At 38.8% G+C, this 19,192-nt stretch overlaps 1 protein-coding gene across 1 annotated transcript in view; it reads left to right on the forward strand.

Moving 5' to 3' along the window:
• pth2rb (parathyroid hormone 2 receptor b) overlaps positions 1-19,192 on the forward strand; it is a 33,806-nt gene that overhangs the window by 12,908 nt on the left and 1,706 nt on the right. The window contains exons 6-12 of the mRNA XM_060859366.1: positions 2,477-2,660; positions 2,781-2,934; positions 6,487-6,547; positions 6,735-6,801; positions 7,628-7,722; positions 17,150-17,288; positions 17,777-17,818. Coding sequence (XP_060715349.1) covers positions 2,477-2,660; positions 2,781-2,934; positions 6,487-6,547; positions 6,735-6,801; positions 7,628-7,722; positions 17,150-17,288; positions 17,777-17,818 — 742 coding nt within the window. The remainder of the gene's footprint in view (positions 1-2,476; positions 2,661-2,780; positions 2,935-6,486; positions 6,548-6,734; positions 6,802-7,627; positions 7,723-17,149; positions 17,289-17,776; positions 17,819-19,192) is intronic.

Below are 19,192 nucleotides of genomic sequence, written 5' to 3' on the forward strand. Positions count from 1 at the left end.
GGATAACGTAGTGGGTAAGGTGTTGCCTTCAATTGCTCAGTCTTATAAATTGAAATAAAAATGTAAGTTTCTCTGGATAAGACTGCCTGCTAAATGCCAGAAATGTAATGTAAATCTCTGCCTGATGGAACATTACCAGCGTCTGGTCGTGACTATGACTAAAGGTTTCTGACTTCAGGTAGACTTTGCCCAAGAAACAAAGATCCCCAACAACATCCGGGAGTAAATAAAAGGGAGGAAGAAACAAACCTCCTTGGACAGGTTTTTATTAAAATGACCGGGAGATGTTAGTGAGGAAGGAGTGACAAAAAAGGCAAAAACAAGTGAAGAGAAAAGCGATGAAGAAAATGTAAAGATTAATGTAAAGAAAACAGAAATTGTAAAGTTCAGTTAAGTTAATTTCAGTTAAGTTCATTAATTTTAGTGAAGTTTAGTTAAGTTCCATTTAAGTGTAAAGTAGCATTAAGAGTGTACAGTAGCGAGTAAGTGAACGAAAGTGAAAGTGTACGAGAAAAAACTCCTCCTAACTCCTCCGCCTGTTTACTCCTCCCTCAAACTCCGTGCGCATCTTCCGTTAGCTCAAGTCGTTTGATCTCCAAGGTAAATAATACACTTTATAGAAAAACCATATTTGTCATTTATATATACAGGTACTGTACATTTTTCATATTCAAAACACATAAACAAAACAACTGGAGTGGAATTTTGCGAGCTGGAACGGATTAATGGGATTTCAATTCATTTAAATGGGGAAATTGCTTTGAGATACGAGCAACTTGAGATACGAGCAAGGTCACGGAACGAATTAAACTCGTATCTCGAGGTATTACTGTATAAGCTATTTATTAGAACCTACGTGGGTACCCTATATGGCCACTAGGATACCATAGACAATAAGGTTTTCCATGCATCCAACCATTTCTTACATTGCTTATCCTACTGGGTTGTGGGGAACCTTAAGCCCTTCCCAGGAGACTTGGGGCACAAGGCAGGGTAAACTCTGGAATTGATGCCAGTCTATCCAGGCCAGTCTATCTAGTCTATAGACACCAATTCACCTACAACATGCCTTTGGATTGGGGAGAAAACTTGAGAACCCAGAGGAAACCCCTTCATTTATGTTTTAGAGTAAACCTCCAGAAGAAATAAATCACTGCAAAATCAGTATTATTCTCAATGAGCATCTTTGTTCTATGATGACTATTTCTATCTTGGTGAAAGTGGTGTCTTTCAGTTTGATCTTATCTGTATGTACTGTGCAGGGTACAGTGGCTTAAAGGTGGGGTCTCCGATATTTGAGAAATGCTTCTGAAAACTGCGTTAGGATACCAAACAAAACAAAAATGAAAACAAACGTGTAGCCAATGAGCAGAAAGGGCCGTGTCTTGTCAATATGGGCGAAGAGAGTGTTCAGTGCGCATGTGCACAACTCCTGAGCTAAACACTGTTACTACACAAAACGTGGTTGTAGCTGCATCTCTACATTACTACGATAGAAAAGAGGTGTTATTTGTGTAGTAACAGCGTTTAGCTCAGGAGTTATTGACTCGGGAAACTCCAATCTGTGAATATGTGACCAAATTCCTGCTCCTTCAGTTCTCTCCAGCGCTGGAAAGCTGATCCTATATTAACACGCCCTACTTCTTGCCTTATCGTAAGTCTTTCTTCGCTTTCTTTCTTTGTTTTTATCCTCCATGTCAATGTTAAAACCGCTTTCTGCTAATGTCACACATGCGCACTGAACACTCTCTCTGCCCATATTGACAAGACACGCCCTTTCTGCTCATTGGCTACAAGTTAGTTTTGATTTTTGTTTAGTTTTTGGCCCGACTCAGTTTTCTGAAGCATTTCTCAAAAATATGAGACCCTACCTTTAAATCATCTGCAATGACATCACACTTTTGAGATTTTGGAGCAACATGTTACACCCCATTGTCTTTCCACACCTATACTCAAGAACATTCGCTGAAGGAATATCTTTAAAAAAAGAAAAGTACTAAATTTGATCAGTGATGTTTCTGAGGAGCTGTACTGAGGGTGGCCTGATACTTTATTTACCCTCTTTATGTTTTTTGATTTTCCCTTTAATTTGGCTTCCATCTGTATATCCATGCAACATTTTTCCATTGATTGTACTATTAAGAATTCAAAACGCATCCCATTTGCATGTGTTTTGGAGTTTCAAATCACAAACAGATTTCAAATCTGTGTGATGGAGTATGGACCAGACTGTTTATCACATGTGATGTATTTATATAAAAAAAATAATAATTAATTAATTAATTAATTAATTAATTAATTAATTAATTAACTAAATTAAAAAAACTTCCCCTGAAAAGATGGACCCAGGTTTTGCCATTGAAAGGAAGTCCTTGATCCACCTCTGTGCAATGTGTCTCAGGACCCACATGAGCTAAACCACCCGATTCTTAGGCAGTACAGTATTGTAAAATTATGTCGTTTATTCTCTTTGCAGACGTCTTCACTGCACCAGAAATTATATTCACATGCACCTGTTTGTGTCCTTCATGCTGCGTGCCGTCAGCATTTTTGTGAAGGACCTGGTGGTGGATTCCAACGGCGGCATGCAGCAGTATGACGCAGTCCTCATGGACAACATCAATGTGGTTTCTATTAGCCCTCTGGACAAGACTCAGTATGTAAGTCTACTGTATATGTTGCTGCTGTGAATGAACTATCTATGAAATAAATACTGAATTGTGATTCGTTCCTCTGAGTGTTTGTTTCTGCTGGGACTCTAAATTGGTGTCTTTTTGCAGGTCGGTTGTAAGATCACTGTTCTGCTGTTTATCTACTTTCTGGCTACAAACTACTACTGGATCCTGGTGGAGGGACTTTACTTACACAGCCTTATTTTCATGGCCTTCTTTTCTGACTCCAAGTACCTCTGGGGCTTCACACTTATAGGATGGGGTGAGTGTGTAGAGGGTTTTTTTTCACACTTGAAATAGTTACCCCTGGGGTCATCTAAACTCCAGGTAAATGGACCCCTGGGTTATTTTATTTGACTTCTCACACTGATCGTATTTTACCCTGGGTTAACAAGCAACCCTGGCTTTTTACAACCTGATGTTTCATGCTGTACTTTCCTAAAGTACAGCAAGGGGGAAGGGAAAGGGGGAAGTCGTGGCCAAGGGGGAAGTCGTGGCTTAATGGTTAGAGAGTTTGACTTCTAACACTAAGGTTGTGGGTTCAAGTCTCGGGCCGGCCACGACTGAGCAAGGCACTGAACCCCCCAACTGCTCCCCGGGTGCCGCAGCATAAATGGCTGCCCACTGCTCTGGGTGTGTGTTCATGGTGTGTATGTTTGTTCACTGCTGTGTGTGTGCACTTTGGTTGGGTTGAATGCAGAGAACAAATTCTGAGTATGGGTCACCGTACTCAGCTGTACGTCACGTCACTAAACTCTGGCTTAAATTTCTTATGAGCATGTTTCAGCATGGTCAACAACCACAACTGAATAAAAACAGCATGTGACCACTTGTTACTGATATCCAACATCTGCTTTTCGGTGTCACCTTTTTCCCCCTTGCTATGGCACAAACTTGCATGCAGTTTTATCTAAAATTGCTCAGTAGTCTCATACAGCAAGCACTAAATTAGCACATCTAAATTACAAGTGTGAATTGTTCCTCTGCCTGGGGTTTATCTTAGCGTGAATGTCCCATCAATCCATCTGTTTTTTTTTCTCGCTTTCATTTCTTAAAAGTAATTACTATTACTAAACAAATTTGTAAAGTTAGTGTTCAGCAATTTGTGTTTTTTCTGTAAGACTTCTTAAGGGTATTCTATGCAGGATGTGACTATGCCTAGAACACACTGAACATATTCACAAGCGAGGATATTGTGAAGTCAGGAATTAAGTTTGAGGCCCTTTCACACGTCTACTCTATCATTTTCTTTCATTTTATTCTCAAACTCGATTTTTATTTCTTCTCTCCTCACATGCACACAATACATGTTAAAGATATCAGTTCAAAAGTAATTTCCCAACTCAGTCTGTGGGCTTTGTGCATGTTTTCCCCCAACCTTATCCATCCCATCCACCCTTCTATGCCTTTTCTCTTTTTCCTCTCATCTTTTCAGTCACTATTATCATTAACCCACACGTTTTAAAATTATTCTCCTTGCTACATGTTATGCATGTCATTAATCCTGTCCAGAACATCTCATTTTGTCCTGTTCCTGTGCTTTCACTCCTACATCTTGCCTGATTGCTCTGATTGTTGACAGCCCCTTAAGATTTCTCATTTATCCCTCGTTTCTGTTTGATGTGCAGCAGCACCTCTGACAGCTTTGAAGGGCAACATTCAAAGGAATGGATTTTTTTAGCATCGCTACCGAGTGCCAGTATGCGAACCATCTGAATGGTTGCGTAGTTGTGGAACCAGTAACAATGCCACCTCGGATCGATTGTTGTGTAACATGTATGAGTTGAAAGATTAGAATAAATTTTGAGCTGAACATTCCAATATATCACTCAATTACTCATTCACTCATTTTCTCATTTTCTACCGCTTATCCGAACTACCTCGGGTAACAGGGAGCCTGTGCCTATCTCAGGCGTCATCGGGCATCAAGGCAGGATACACCCTGGACGGAGTGCCAACCCATCGCAGGGCACACACACACTCTCATTCACTCACGCAATCACACACTACGGATAATTTTCCAGAGATGCCAATCAACCTACCATGCATGTCTTTGGACCGGGGGAGGAAACTGGAGTACCCAGAGGAAACCCCCGAGGCACGGGGAGAACATGCAAACTCCACACACACAAGGTGGAGGTGGGAATCGAACCCCCAACCCTGGAGGTGTGAGGCGAACGTGCTAACCACTAAGCCAACGTGCCCCCCTCCAATATATCAAGGATTATTAAAATTACAAAGCAGTGAATAGATCATTCCATACATTGTAATACATTACACAATCCACAAAATGGTTACATAAAAAACACACACAACACTGCTACTTTTATTAAACAAACAAACAACAAAAAAAGGTTCTTTGGGCTTCTGTGTAGAACCCTGTGGTTCAGAGTTCAACATTCAAACATTCAACAATTCAATTAAATTTTTTTCTATTTCAATTATGTGGAGCGTTTGCTTTTTTTTAGCTTTTATATTAAAATAGAGATTTTTCTTATGATGATATGATTTTTTTATGATGTAGATATTTTGTATGAGTAGACAAAAAATAGGAAATGTGCGACAGTGAAGCCACAGATTTCTTTTTTTTTTAGGTGACTCAACTTTACTTTTATTAATTCCTTATACATGATGCCTATGTGTGCAGGTGCATGTCAGTGAGCTCATACTTGCCTTACGGTTTGGGATCTAGCCTGTGAGTGTTTCTCTCCTGCTTGAATGGACTGTGTTTGGCCTCAATTTCCAGCATCTCTGAATCATCTGTAGAAGATTAAAGCTCTGACACTCGCACTTATATCATGTCCGCTAAAATTCTCTGGCATGTTCTGTAATTTGCTCGTTTAGCCCGGTTTCTAGACCTGATAGGCTGATTTTCTTCAGTTAAGGCATGAAGGCTTTTTTTCCTCGCCAAATGTTTATGCCTTTGTTTGTAGCCTTGACACCAGAGTCTACTTTATTCTGGATCCAGAAAGATCTTCTCCAGCCTGGTTTAAGGCTAATCTAGCAGCTGTTTTGCTGTAAATAAATATATATATATATATATATATATATATATATATATATATATATATATATACGTATATATATATATATATATATATATATATATATATATATATATATATATATATATATATATATATATTATAATAATAAAATAATCAAACTACATTTTCCTTGTTTTTAAAATATATATTTATTTATTTAATTTTTTTTTATTTTACCTCAAAGCTCAAATTAATTGGCTTAATACTAACAGCTATAAAATGTGTTTGTTTTCTGAACCTATTCATAACCCTCATTTACCATAGCATTTAAAGTTGACTTGCATTTTACTGGGACAGGTACAAAAGTACAGATTTGCAGTTTTGGTTGACATGGCAACCCTAAACAGAAATAATGAGCGGTTCTGGAAAAAAGACCTGTCTAAAAAAAAAAAAAAATAAATATAAATAAATATATATATATATATTGCTGTTAACCTGCTGCTCAAATAGTTAATTTAATACTTTTTCTATAGAGCTTTTTTCTCTTTTAGCTGAAAACATGATCGCTTTCAGTCAAAATTTCAGTGAAAAAAAAATTTGCTAAGTACTTCTGCAATACAAGTAGTACGAATGAACTGAAAGATAACTAAACAGACTAACTAACAGTATAATACAGTAAACCCAGCTCAGAACTTGGGTGAGTAACAAGTGAGAAGCGTGCTTATGCAGCGAATAAACATTACAGGAAGTAGTATTAACTAGTATTCGGCTTATGTTAAGTGTGTACATGTGTGACTGATAATGATGCTTTGTATGTGTTTCTATAGGTGTTCCCGCTCTCTTCGTCTCGGCTTGGGCCGTCGTCAGGGCTGTTTTAGCAGACGCACGGTGAGGACTAATTATCTCTAACCCTCTGACTGCCAGTACGGACATGAACCCTAAGACCTTGCAAAAAAAAAACATACACACAGAGCTCTCCCACAATCCAGTGAAATTATTATCAGCAGCAAATTAGCCTCTTTATTTTGGATGGAAACTTTTTCCTTATATTGTTTACTCTATTTTCTTCTGCCAGGTGCTGGGAACTGAGCGCAGGCAATATTAAGTGGATTTATCAGGTCCCTATTCTGACAGCAATTGGAGTAAGTAAAGAATGAATTGACCTATAAGCACTGATTAGAGCCATAAAGCTTATTACTGATTCAGGAACCTTCTGTCCATAGACCTTATTAGAGCCGTTATTTATAGCCATATTGTTAATAAGCTATTGAGGGTTGGATGAAAACCTATTCAACTAAATGTATAAGAACCACAGCATAAGAACTCAATAATGCATTTAAGGACTTTGGAAGTGCTTAGTTGTGATTTTCAGAATTGCAACAACAGCAAAAAGAAATTAAAATGGTTTCATTCTCACACACACACACCCACACACACACGCACAATCTTTAATATCTTGATAATTAACTAATTACCGAAGCAGGGTAGACTCCAATTTTTTACCATGCTTAAGTGAAAATCTTAGCTTTGTGTTCGTAATAAAAGTCTCTCAAGACAGAAATTTGGACAGGCGTTTTTTTTAATAATGGACGTGAGGATGTTGGTCCAGAAACCTGGCTTTTTGTTCAATTTAATCCAATCTGGTTGCTGTGAGCCATTCCCACAGCTAATGTTGAAAGCCAGACATAAAAACCTAATAAATGGTGTAGAATGGTGAACAAACAAACAGAATATCTGGTAACATTACAGGAATATGTCCATGAACTATACTGTACATCCAGCGTCATGAAGCTGCATAGAAATAGGCCTGATAATTGTCTGATAATAGTGTAGAATTAATGGCTCAGATGTTCTGACAGCTAGTTATTTTCCTGGAATTTTTTTGTGGACTGTGGGTATAAGGAAAGTAACACACCTGTCAAATAAATTGCATAGCTCCTAAAAATGGTCAGTGTGTTTTTCTTACAGCTCAATTTTATTCTGTTTGTGAATATCGTGCGAGTCCTGGCCACCAAGATCCGAGAGACGAACGGCGGCAGATACGACACTCGCAAGCAATACAGGTAAATGAAAAAAAGACATCCAAATTATTCCCTCAGTCGGTAGCTTGATGATGGTGGAAGAGAATGTTGCCTAAAACTTGCTCCAATATATCTACAGGGATTCAATTCAATTCAATTCAATTCAATTCAAATTTATTTGTATAGCGCTTTTTACAGTTGACATTGTCTCAAAGCAGCTTTACAGAACATAAACATAGAACAATAATATAAAGAATAATATAAAGATTAACAGAATGCAAAATTCAAGATTATTATTAGATATATATTTAGTTCACAATGTTTATGTATTTATCCCCACTGAGCAAGTCTGAGGTGACTCAGGCAGCAGTGGCAAGAAAAAACTCCCTTAGATGGTAAAGGAAGAAACCTTGAGAGGAACCAGACTCAAAGGGGAACCTCATCCTCATATGGGTGACACTGGAGGGTGTGATTATAAATATACAGTCAAACAAATGTTGTATAGATGCAAAAATCACACAGAGTTCACATCTCCTCTTTAGTATCACAGAGTTTAACTGGAGCTGGTAGATCTGTAGATGCCTCAGGATTCTCACAGAGACGGCATCGTCTCAGTGGAGGTCTAAAATCTTCATCACACGGAAGACGATTGGAGCTGGTACAATTTCTGGATGCCTCGGGATGGGTAGAAAGAGAAGCAATGGAGAGGGATTAACATATCTGCTGTTCATAAAAATATGCAAGTCTGATGTAATAGTGCACAATATTATGGGATGTATTATGTGTACGCCTGACTAAAGAAATAAGTTTTTAATCTGCATTTAAACTGGGAAAGTGTGTCTGAGCCCCGAACACTATCAGGAAGACTATTCCAGAGTTTGGGAGCTAAATAAGAAAACACTCTACCACCTTTAGTAGACTTAGATATTCTGGGAACTACCAGAAGTTTTGTGATCTCAGAGAGCGTGAAGGATTGTAACGTGTTAGAAGACTAGTTAGATACATGGGAGCTAAACCATTAAGAGCCTTGTACGTAAGTAGCAGCAGTTTGTAATCAATTCTGAACTTAACAGGTAGCCAGTGTAGAGATGATAAAATTGGGATTATATGATCATACTTTCTTGTCCTCGTAAGACCTCCGGCAGCTGCATTTTGGACTAACTGTAGCCTATTTATTAAAGATGCAGGAAAACCACCTAGTAACGCATTACAATAGTCCAGTCTAGAGGTCATGAAAGCATGAACTAGCTTCTCAGAATCAGAGACAGACAGGATGTTTCTCAGCTTGTCAATATTTCTAAGGTGAAAGAAGGCTGTTTTTGTAGTATGGGCGATGTGATTTTCAAAAGACAAGTTGCTGTCTAATATAACACCCAGGTCTTTCACTGTCGAGCTACTAGTTACAGTATATCCCTCTAAATGGAAGTTGAATTTAGCTTCTGTGTACTGGTTTTTGGACCAATAAGTAGTATTTCTGTCTTATCAGAGTTTAACAACAGAAGATTACAGCTCATCCAATCTTTTATCTCTCTAACGCACCGAGTTAATTCAGACAATTTAGCTTTTTCATCTGGTTTTGATTCAATTGGGTTGATATCTGGAGTGTGGTCAGGATAGAAATGATTCAGCCTTGGAAAAAAAAAAGTGTTGATTTGTATTGAATCAGTGCAGCAAATAGAGGTGAAGAGGATCAAAACACGATCACATCAAACAACAGAATGAGGAAAAAGTCTGTTGGTGCCAGATAGGCTGGCTTGAGTATTTCAGAAACTGTTGTTCTGCTAGGAGTGCAGAAACACATCGCTGTTGAGAAAGATAAAGGAGAATTACCAGACTGGTCTGAACTGGCAGGAACTCATCCACTTCAAGGTTTAATGTTTTGTGCATGCTGAAATGCTTTTTTGCTCACCATGGTTATAAAGAGTGATTGAGTTACAACAGCAGGAGACCACGTCAGGTTTCACACCTATCAGTCAAGAACAGGAATCTGAGGCTATATTGGGCACAATGTTTATTGTCATTTCATCCATATATAGCATATATGTAGGGAGAAGAGTTGTGTGTGTGCGAGGGGTCTGTGGGGTCATCCACAATGCTGTTGGCTTTGCAGATGAGGCATGTGTTGTAAATGTCCATGATAGAGGAAGGGAGACTCCAATAATCTTCTCAGCTGTCCTCACTATCTGCTGCAGGGTCTTGCAATCCAAGATGATGCAATTCCCAAACCTCTGTAAAATGTAGTCAGGATGGGGAAGGGAGATGGGCTTCCTCAGCCTTAGTAAGAAGTACATACACTGCTGGGGCTAAGGTTGAGTGACCAAGTGGCCAGATAAACACAGAAATTTGGTGCTCTTGATGATCTCTGCAGATAATCCATCGATGTTCAGCAAAGAGTGGTCACTCTGTTCTCTCCTGAAGTCAACAACCATCTCTTTAGTTTTATCAACATTCAGGTTGTTGGCTCTACACCAGGCAGTTAGCTTTCATCTCCTCTCTGTATGCTGACTCGTCATTCTTGCTGATGAGGCCCACTACGTTCAACAACTTGATGATATGGTTAGAGCTAGGCATTGCTACACAGTCAGGAGTCAGCAAAGTGAACAGCAGTTGGCTGAGCACACAGCCCTGAGGGGTTCCACTGCTCAATGTGGTGGTGATCAGGTACTGAGGGATGCTCGTGTTGAATGCTGAATTGAGGTCTATGAACAGCATTCATACTCAATTTGTTTGAATGTTGCCTAAAACTCGCTCCAAGATATCTACAGGGATTCAATTCAATTCAATTCAAATTTGTTTGTATTGTTTATTTGTTTATACAATTGACATTGTCTCAAAGCAGCTTTACAGAACATAAACATAGAACAAAAGGTTAATATAAAGAATAATATAAAGATTAATAGAATACAAAATTCAAGATTAATATTAGATATATTTAGTTCACAATGTGTATTTATTTATCCCCATTGAGCAAGTCTGAGGTGACTCAGGCAGCAGTGGCAAGGAAAAACTCCCTTAGATGGTAAAGGAAGAAACCTTGAAAGGAACCAGACTCAAAGGGGAACCTCATCCTCATATGGGTGACACTGGAGGGTGTGATTATAAATATACAGTACAGTCTGATAAATGTTGTATAGATGCAAAAGATCACATGGAGTTCACATCTAATTTTAGTATCGCAGAGTCTGACTGGAGCTGGTAGATCTCTAGATGCCTCAGGATTCACTGAATCAACCTCATCTCAGTGAAGGTCCAAAAAAAAAAAAATATATTTATTGTCCAGGTGGGATGAGGGCTAAATGAATGGTTGTGGCAATGGCATAGTCTGTGGAGTGGTTTGGACTATATGCAAACTGGAGGTGGTCCAGTGAAGGTAACTGGGTCTTGCAAAGCAAACACAAACTGGAAGTGGCTGTAGATTGTCTGGGCATGTGAGCACTTTGATCATCTGATGGCTTGGGACAGTTTGGTCCTTGCTGTTCTTATGGCGGTCATATGCATGAACACTGCCGTCTCTGGTGTCCATGTACTATGAACACTCATGCTAAGAATGTACTGTAAATAGCACCATATTAGATTCAGAGTAGTTGCTAGGTGTTACTGCCATGCCGCCATATTTCCCTTGAAGAATATTAAATAAAAAAAATAAAAAACTGATCTCTTCCCAGTCTTCAAAAACATCAGGTCTCATACAGAAATGGTTTGACCTTCTGTTAAAAAAAGGTTTTGAAGCTCCTCACATTTGCAAACAATCAAGGTGGGGAAAAACTTTACTTTGTTTGACAGCACAAACTTCAATAAAGGTCATTTACTGGATTGATGAGCTGAGAGATCGTGAGATGATCGTGAGATGATTGCACTCCCTGGTGCAAATGAGATTGTATAAAGAATACAAAGTGTGGAGTTAGTATTCCACACAATCATTGTTTCTTTTGTTATAACGGCACATTCCCAGGTATTTTATTCTTCATATACAGCAGTATCCAAAAGACTGAGACCACAGTGACAATCTGAGATTTTCTGTTTAATTTAAAAAAAAAAACCCAATAAAACCAGGAGACGTCTAACATCTTGACTATTCAATATTTGTTTCAAACCAAGCAAATTTGTGATATTAACATTTGGATGACCTGCCAATGGATTTGATAGGGCATTTATAGGGCATGTACCAAATACTACCAATTTCAGAATTTTCATTATCCTATTTCTAAGATTCTACTGAGAGTTCACTTTATTTGCTGCCGATTAGGTCACCTGTAATGAAAGCCTTTGTGTTGAACTGAAGACAAATGCCGAGTGCACTTAGCGATTTGGATCTCCAGTGTATATTATACTTTAAATTGATAACATTATGCCTAGTTAAAAATGGAATGGATTTGTGCCAGAGTATAATATTAATATTCTGAAAATCATGCCAAAGACTCACCTGCCTTCTGATATGCTTATTTAAATCAGATTAACTCATTTTTTGCATGTTATTTATTTATTTATTTATTTATTTTTCACACAAAACATACAAATTTTTTTAAACTTAAAATTATGGTCCGAATCTTCCAGATTTCAAGTATATTTAAAGCAACCGGTCCCGTCAGCATCCTCTACCGCAGGTTACTTTCCACCATCACTGTAGATTCACAGCCGGCAGGTTTATGACAACATAATTGGCCATACTGTCTTATCTCGGAGAGACTATACGTCTCGCTTTCGTCTCAGTGTTACGATTGCTAATTGCGGCTACCTGTGAGCTCATTTCTATTTAGAGCAAGGAAATTAATAGGGTTCTTTAAGAACAGTTTATCTTGTGATGTCGCGTAAGTGGATGTAGGCGTTCATGTAGATCAGAGGAAGCATGTTAACGTTCATGCTCCATGCAGTTGCTGTGCATGTGAACTAGTACGTGTCGAAAATCAAGCAAGCTGTGCCATATTTGGATGGAGATTGCAATTTCATAAATTGCAATTTTACATTTTGCACAAATTTGGTTGTCATTGCACATTCAACCGAATCCCTCTTCGATTCATCGGCATGGAACCTGAGTACAGCTATCATAGAAAGTAATAACGTGTGTCTTCACCTGCTATTAGTTTAAAAGAAATAAACAAGTTAGTTTATCAAAAAAAAGCTTACAAAATCAAACATTTTTGACTGAAAAATCTAAGGTCTAAGGTCCTCACTAAGAAGGTCTTTGCACATCCATCTGTTTCTTTTTCTTTCAAACTTAGATTTGACTGCTAAAAACTACCCCCACCGCATGAAGGTACCAGGCAGGCACTAAATACCAGGGGTTTCCTTACCACGACGTAAAGTAGGCGTGTTTCCGGAGTTCTTGGAAAAACGCCTTCTTTCAAAAAATCCAGCATACTACGAAGAACAAAACAGTCATACAGGTTTATTTATTTTAGAAAACAAATAAACAAGCAAAAACTACGGTTATGGTTACGGTTAGGGTTAGGGTTAGATTATCAAATAGGCCACGCCTACCCGATGATGCAATATCTGTTACGCTGTACTGAAATCCCTGCATATAAATGCCTGCCTGAAGGTACCACCACCGTGCTTCACTGTGCTCAGTAGGGATTATCTTATCCTGTAGGGCGAGAGAGAGAGAGAGAGGGATGGGGAGAGGGGGGAATGACAGAGGTTCTGAGATATATTGTCATAAGATATTGTCTATATAAGATAGTATCTTTGTATTAAGGGTTTAAATTACTATAGTCAAAATGAATCAAGATGTACTTTCAGTTGTCTCAGTTGCTAAATTGCTCATTGTCTGCTAGCATAAGACAGTTTACGCTATCAAAATAAATCTGAGCTTCAGTTTTTTTAGCTAAAGAAATTTACATTATCATTTACACCTGCAGAAAAAATAGCATTCAAGCTAGAAAATGCTGTTAGAAATTAAAGTCCTATTGACAGAATTTTGTTTAAGCCAATAACACATCAAACTGAATTTCTGTGTTAAAGCAGTAAAATAATGCACTTGTAGGTGCCTTGTTAATGTACCCTAATACACTATTGTTTAAGAGCATCAAAACCCTAGTTTTATTATATAATGAGGACAGACATGAGCAAGATGTACTGAAATCTACTTGTTTTGTGACCTCTGATTTGTATATATTCTTGTTTCCTGAGGACATTCAGATAAAATTGGAGCTGACCTTCAGTAACTCGTGTTATTTCCCGAAGTATTGCTTTAGAAACAGCGTAGGGGTGAGAATGACATTTCTTTGAAAGTGAGGACACACAACACACACACACACATACACACACACACACACACACATCTGAATTGTGATGTAGAAAGGAACCTTTGCTCACCGTTATGTGAAATAACTTCAGGCCAGTTTTATGTGAATGACACCTTAGATCACCTTCTTTACAGAATTCAAAAGCATTCCTCTAATCTAGTGTGTTGCCTCGAGGCAGCACAGAATACTGCAACTCGTCATTCATTGGCCAGCACAAAGAACATCTAAAACCTGAGTGTTAAATATATAAAATACCATAGTTCTCTAAAAGAAAAGTGTCTTTACAGAAATCTAAAGACATCTTCACACCATATAGACTTGTAAATATCACTGTATATAAGAAAATATTCTAACAAATTTTATACATGTTTTAGGGGGAATCAAAAATGCTTCTATGGCATCAATGTAAAAACACTTTTTTTGGTCCTTTCTGGGACCTTGATTTTTTATATATTTTTTCTGAGTTCCAATTAAATCCCATCCCTCTTACTAAAGGATGTAAACTGTAACGACACCGATTTCATGTTACACATTCTGTGAATTCTGTAAGAGTTTTAATATAAAATGTTCATTGCTCTCCAAGGGGTCCCAGATAGAACCTTTTTTTCGCGAACCCCATGGCACCTCTTAATGTGACACAGCAGATTCATGCTAAACATCTCTGGTGGAATGCTTTTAAACCTGCCATTGGATTAATGTCCAAGAAGTATGTCCAAGAACTTTAGCCCTAGGTAGGTCCTATTAAAAGAAAAAAAAAAGGTTACCCTAGCCCTCAGACAAGAACGTTCGATTATATTACAGTAAATTCTGCCAATCATATTACAGTAAATTCATCCATTTTAAAGAACAGTAGAAAAACATTAACAACTCAAATGGTGACAACACACAGAAAATACACTCACTCTCGCTCACTTTCTACCGCTTACCCGAACTACCTCGGGTCACGGGGAGCCTGTGCCTATCTCAGGCGTCATCGGGTATCAAGGCAGGATACACCCTGGACGGAGTGCCAACCCATCACAGGGCACACACACACACTCTCTCATTCACTCGCACACTCACACACTACGGACAATTTTCCAGAGATGCCAATCAACCTACCATGCATGTCTTTGGACCGGGGGAGGAAACCGGAGTACCCGGAGGAAACCCCCGAGGCACAGGGAGAACATGCAAACTCCACACACACAAGGCGGAGGCGGGAATCGAACCCCCAACCCTGGAGGTGTGAGGCGAACATGCTAACCACTAAGCCACCGTGCCCCCCCACAGAAAATACAATACAGCAAAAATGTATATACCAAAGGAAATATTCCTCTCTGGATGAAAGAAAAACCTGGAAAGCGCAAGCCATCAAACTCATACAAAATCATTCATGTCATAATGTAATTAGTGTTTCATTGACCTTGTAATTCCCAATTTGACTGCATAGCTACAGTTTAATAATCCATGTGTTATGCTTTGGTTTTACAACAAATGAGTGAACATTAAGTAAATTTTCTGCTTGAACACCCCATTTGTGAAGTAAAGCCCAAATACAACTCCAGAGCATCCTAGAATCTACAAAAATCTTATGTTTTGTACAAGCTTTTCTACAGATAATATCACTCCTGTGAAAATGTGAATAAACAAACCTGTTACTTTCCAAAGTTTCTAAAATGTGCTCTGCTTCCCATGTGAAGATGGTTTACAGTGATAGTCCATCATTTTTAACACTGCCATTAAAACTTTATGCAGTATCTGTGTATCCTCTTGAGACAGACCAAATGAGTCTGCAGTCTCTGTTTTTGCAGACTTTACCGGATGTCTACGCCAATGTCTTCACACTCATCTGTTCTGAGGTAGCCATTATCCAACGTGCAATATTTTCGGATGTAAAGCCTCCCAGTGACAGGTACCACCCTTCAGGCATGTGCTCTGTTAGACTGTTGATGGTGGGAAATACTGGGAATAATCAGGGTCACTGAGGCAACAGCGAGAGGCCTGAGGGTGTGGATCCTTATACATGAGGTTAAGACGAGGCTGGTAGGTGTTTTAGGGGGTGTTGGAGCATAACTGGATTGCCATGCAACAGGGGTGGTTCTAGAGGCGGGGCCACAGGGGCCCTGGCCCCTGCTGAAATCTGATTGGCCCCTGATTGGCCCCCGTTCCATCAATTGTCGATGAGAAGGGCAACCGGAGAATTTTTCACAACGATCACAGGTGCAATTCCACCCCCAAACAATTGGTGGCACTCGAGCGTTTGAAAAAGGAATGACTGCCAAAATGTATTTGCACCGTACTGAATAAATTATTTTGTGTGCTTGAATGTACCCTGTACTTGGCCCCTGAATGTAACATGTGGCCCCTTAATGGCCCCTGTTACAGAAAAATCCTAGAACCGCCACTGCCATACAAACATTTCTGGCTATGAGGGCTTCAAGATTCAAAACCCTGCATCCTCCATTCTAAGGCCTGAACTAGGCAGTGTGTATTATTGCAGAGCAGAAAGTTGTCCCCATCCTGTGCTTAGGTCCCAATATGACGTTTTTTTGTCGGTGTATATTTTAAATAAGAAGTAAGGACATGTTTTAAAGGATACTGTACATGCACTCAGTTACAATACTGAGGATTAGATGGTGAAAGAAGTGTTAATGGCATTATTTGGAACTTCCACATATTAATTGTTACGACGGAGTGTGTGTGTTATTTCAAAGCTATTAACATATGCAGGGCACTTCAATGCAGGAAGAACTACAGAAGATTAATGAAAGGCTTTTAAATCAAAGGTCTCTTCAAAGTCTTTTTGTGCTGTTTTAATGCTAAATGGCAAAAATGTAAGACTGTAAGAAACATTATATTTATTAATATTAAATTGTTAATATTATAAAATTTTGCCAACTTACAACTCCAAGGTCCTCAGTTTGGACCTGAGCTAAGGTTACGATATGTGGAGTTTCTTCTTTATGTTCTAGCCATTCCACTCGACTTCCTCCAGGTTTTCTCCCACCTCTTGCTGGTGGTGGACTGGCCACACTAATTGTCCATGGGTGTGAATAGTTTAGAGATAGACTGGTTTCCTATCCAGTGGTCTACTCCCAGGATAGACTCCAGATCTGAACAGGATCCACTGAACAGGATAACATGGCTACTCTCTCTCTCTCTCTCTCTCTCTCTCTCTCTCTCTCTCTCTCTCTCTCTCTCTCTCTCTCTCTCTCTCTCTCTCTCTCCCTCTCTCTGCACAGGAAACTGGCAAAGTCAACACTGGTGTTGGTGCTGGTGTTTGGGGTGCATTACATAGTGTTTGTTGGGATGCCACACACTTTTACTGGTCTGGGCTGGGAGCTTCGCATGTACTTTGAGCTATTCTTCAACTCTTTTCAGGTACAGTAAAAACACCCTCACATAATCCAACAACTGAAGATACCACACATAAATAAGTCTGGTGAGATGGTCTTAAGATGGTCATTGATTTTGGTACTTTTGGTAAGAGGCAATTATACTTCAAGACTCTTCTCTGTTCTGGCACCAAGGTGGTGGAATGAACTTCCCCTAGAGGTCCGGACAGCTGAGTCACTGGTTATCTTCAAACGATGGTTGAAGACCTACTTATTCAGGAAACACTTCAACTAGCACTTCTTTCCCTGTTTGTTGCCTTTAAAAAAATACATAAAAAAAAGTTTTAAATTCATGGTATCTTATGTATGTAACCAGAGTAATGTATCCAATGATAGAGACTTAAGCACTTCTGTATGTCGCTCTGGATAAGGCCGTCTTGCCAAATGCTGTAAATGTTAATGTAAATGTAAATGTTATGAGTCAGGAAAATGCAGTCTCTGATATCCCTAAAAGTGTTTTCTGTTCTATTTAAGGGATTTTTTGTATCCATCATTTACTGCTTCTGCAACGGGGAGGTGAGTGACAGCCTTTAACTCTAACTGTGTGTGTGTGTGTGTGTGTGTGTGTGTGTGTGTGTGTGTGTGTGTGTGTGTGTTTTGTGGACGGTTTTTCCCCATTATGCTCTGCCAATGTCCTGAAGAAAGGTAGATGCCAGACTGCAGCAAAGGAAATAGCATTGTCAGTCTTCTCAGCGAAAAGAGAACATGTTTCTTCAGTTGCTTTCTTAGACATGACCAGCTACAGAAATCTGTGCTTTTAAATGTTCTCAGCAACCCTGTGATAACCAAAACTAAAAGCTTTTGGGAGCAGTTAGTATGACTCCATCTGGCTTTTTCAAATTTCAGTGTCACAGTAGTAATTGCCTGGATTATATTAAGCGTTTTAAAAACACTTAACCTACAGAGTATTATAATCATGTGACTACAAAGGGTTTGATAATAGCCAGATAATGGATGGTTTCTTTCATTATCTGTGAAATGAATGTGTTTGAAAATAAAAGCTTTTTTTGTAGCTTCTGAATTACAGAACTTTTTAAGAGACTGTACTTTTAGCAGTCGGCCCGATCTCGTAGGCTAGAGCATAGATTGAGAACAGTTTATGGTGTTTTAGTGAAACATGGTCATTATTTCACACAAGGATTCTCTTTGTCTTAATTCGTGATTAATACAAGTTTATGGTGTTTTAGTGAAACATGGTCATTATTTCACACAAGGATTCTCTTTGTCTTAATTCGTGATTAATACATGATTCATTCAAGTATTAATGCAGGATTAATCACATACTGTTGTTGTTAAATTTGTACCATCAAAACTATGTGTGTTGAATTCTGATTAATCTCTGACTAATTATTATTCCCACCACAGTTGACTGTCATTAGCGCAAACGAACAGCCTATTGTGTGTATGGCCTGCAGCGGTGTGTGTATTTAGCAGATATAGAGTAGATCCTTTCATATATTTGATATAGTTGCTTTGAAACCTCTGTAACCCATTCAGGACAGCATGCTGAACGGTATTGTTTTGCCATTCCCCAAAGGAGTTTGATCATGGACAAATGTCTGAATGATTTGCGACTGTTGAATTGCAGACTGTCATTTACAGAGACTTGCCCTAACAGCAGCAAGTATGGGAACAGCCAATTATTGATTTTCCTTCTGGGATTTAAGTGAAGAAAGCTCCTTTGTTGATTTGTTCCAGGGTAGAAACAGAAAAATGCAAAATGCACAGCTACAGAAGAGCTTTAATGAGCAACGCGACAAGTGATGAACTTTGACAACAAGCCATTGAAGTGATGAGGATCACAGGGTGACATCGATCATATTAAAATGCTCTTGCTTTAATTTCAGAGTGAAGTAAACCCACAATTTGCTAAACACACAGCATGCAGAC

Source organism: Tachysurus vachellii, chromosome 23 (assembly GCF_030014155.1).
Source record: "Tachysurus vachellii isolate PV-2020 chromosome 23, HZAU_Pvac_v1, whole genome shotgun sequence".
NCBI lineage: Eukaryota > Metazoa > Chordata > Actinopteri > Siluriformes > Bagridae > Tachysurus > Tachysurus vachellii.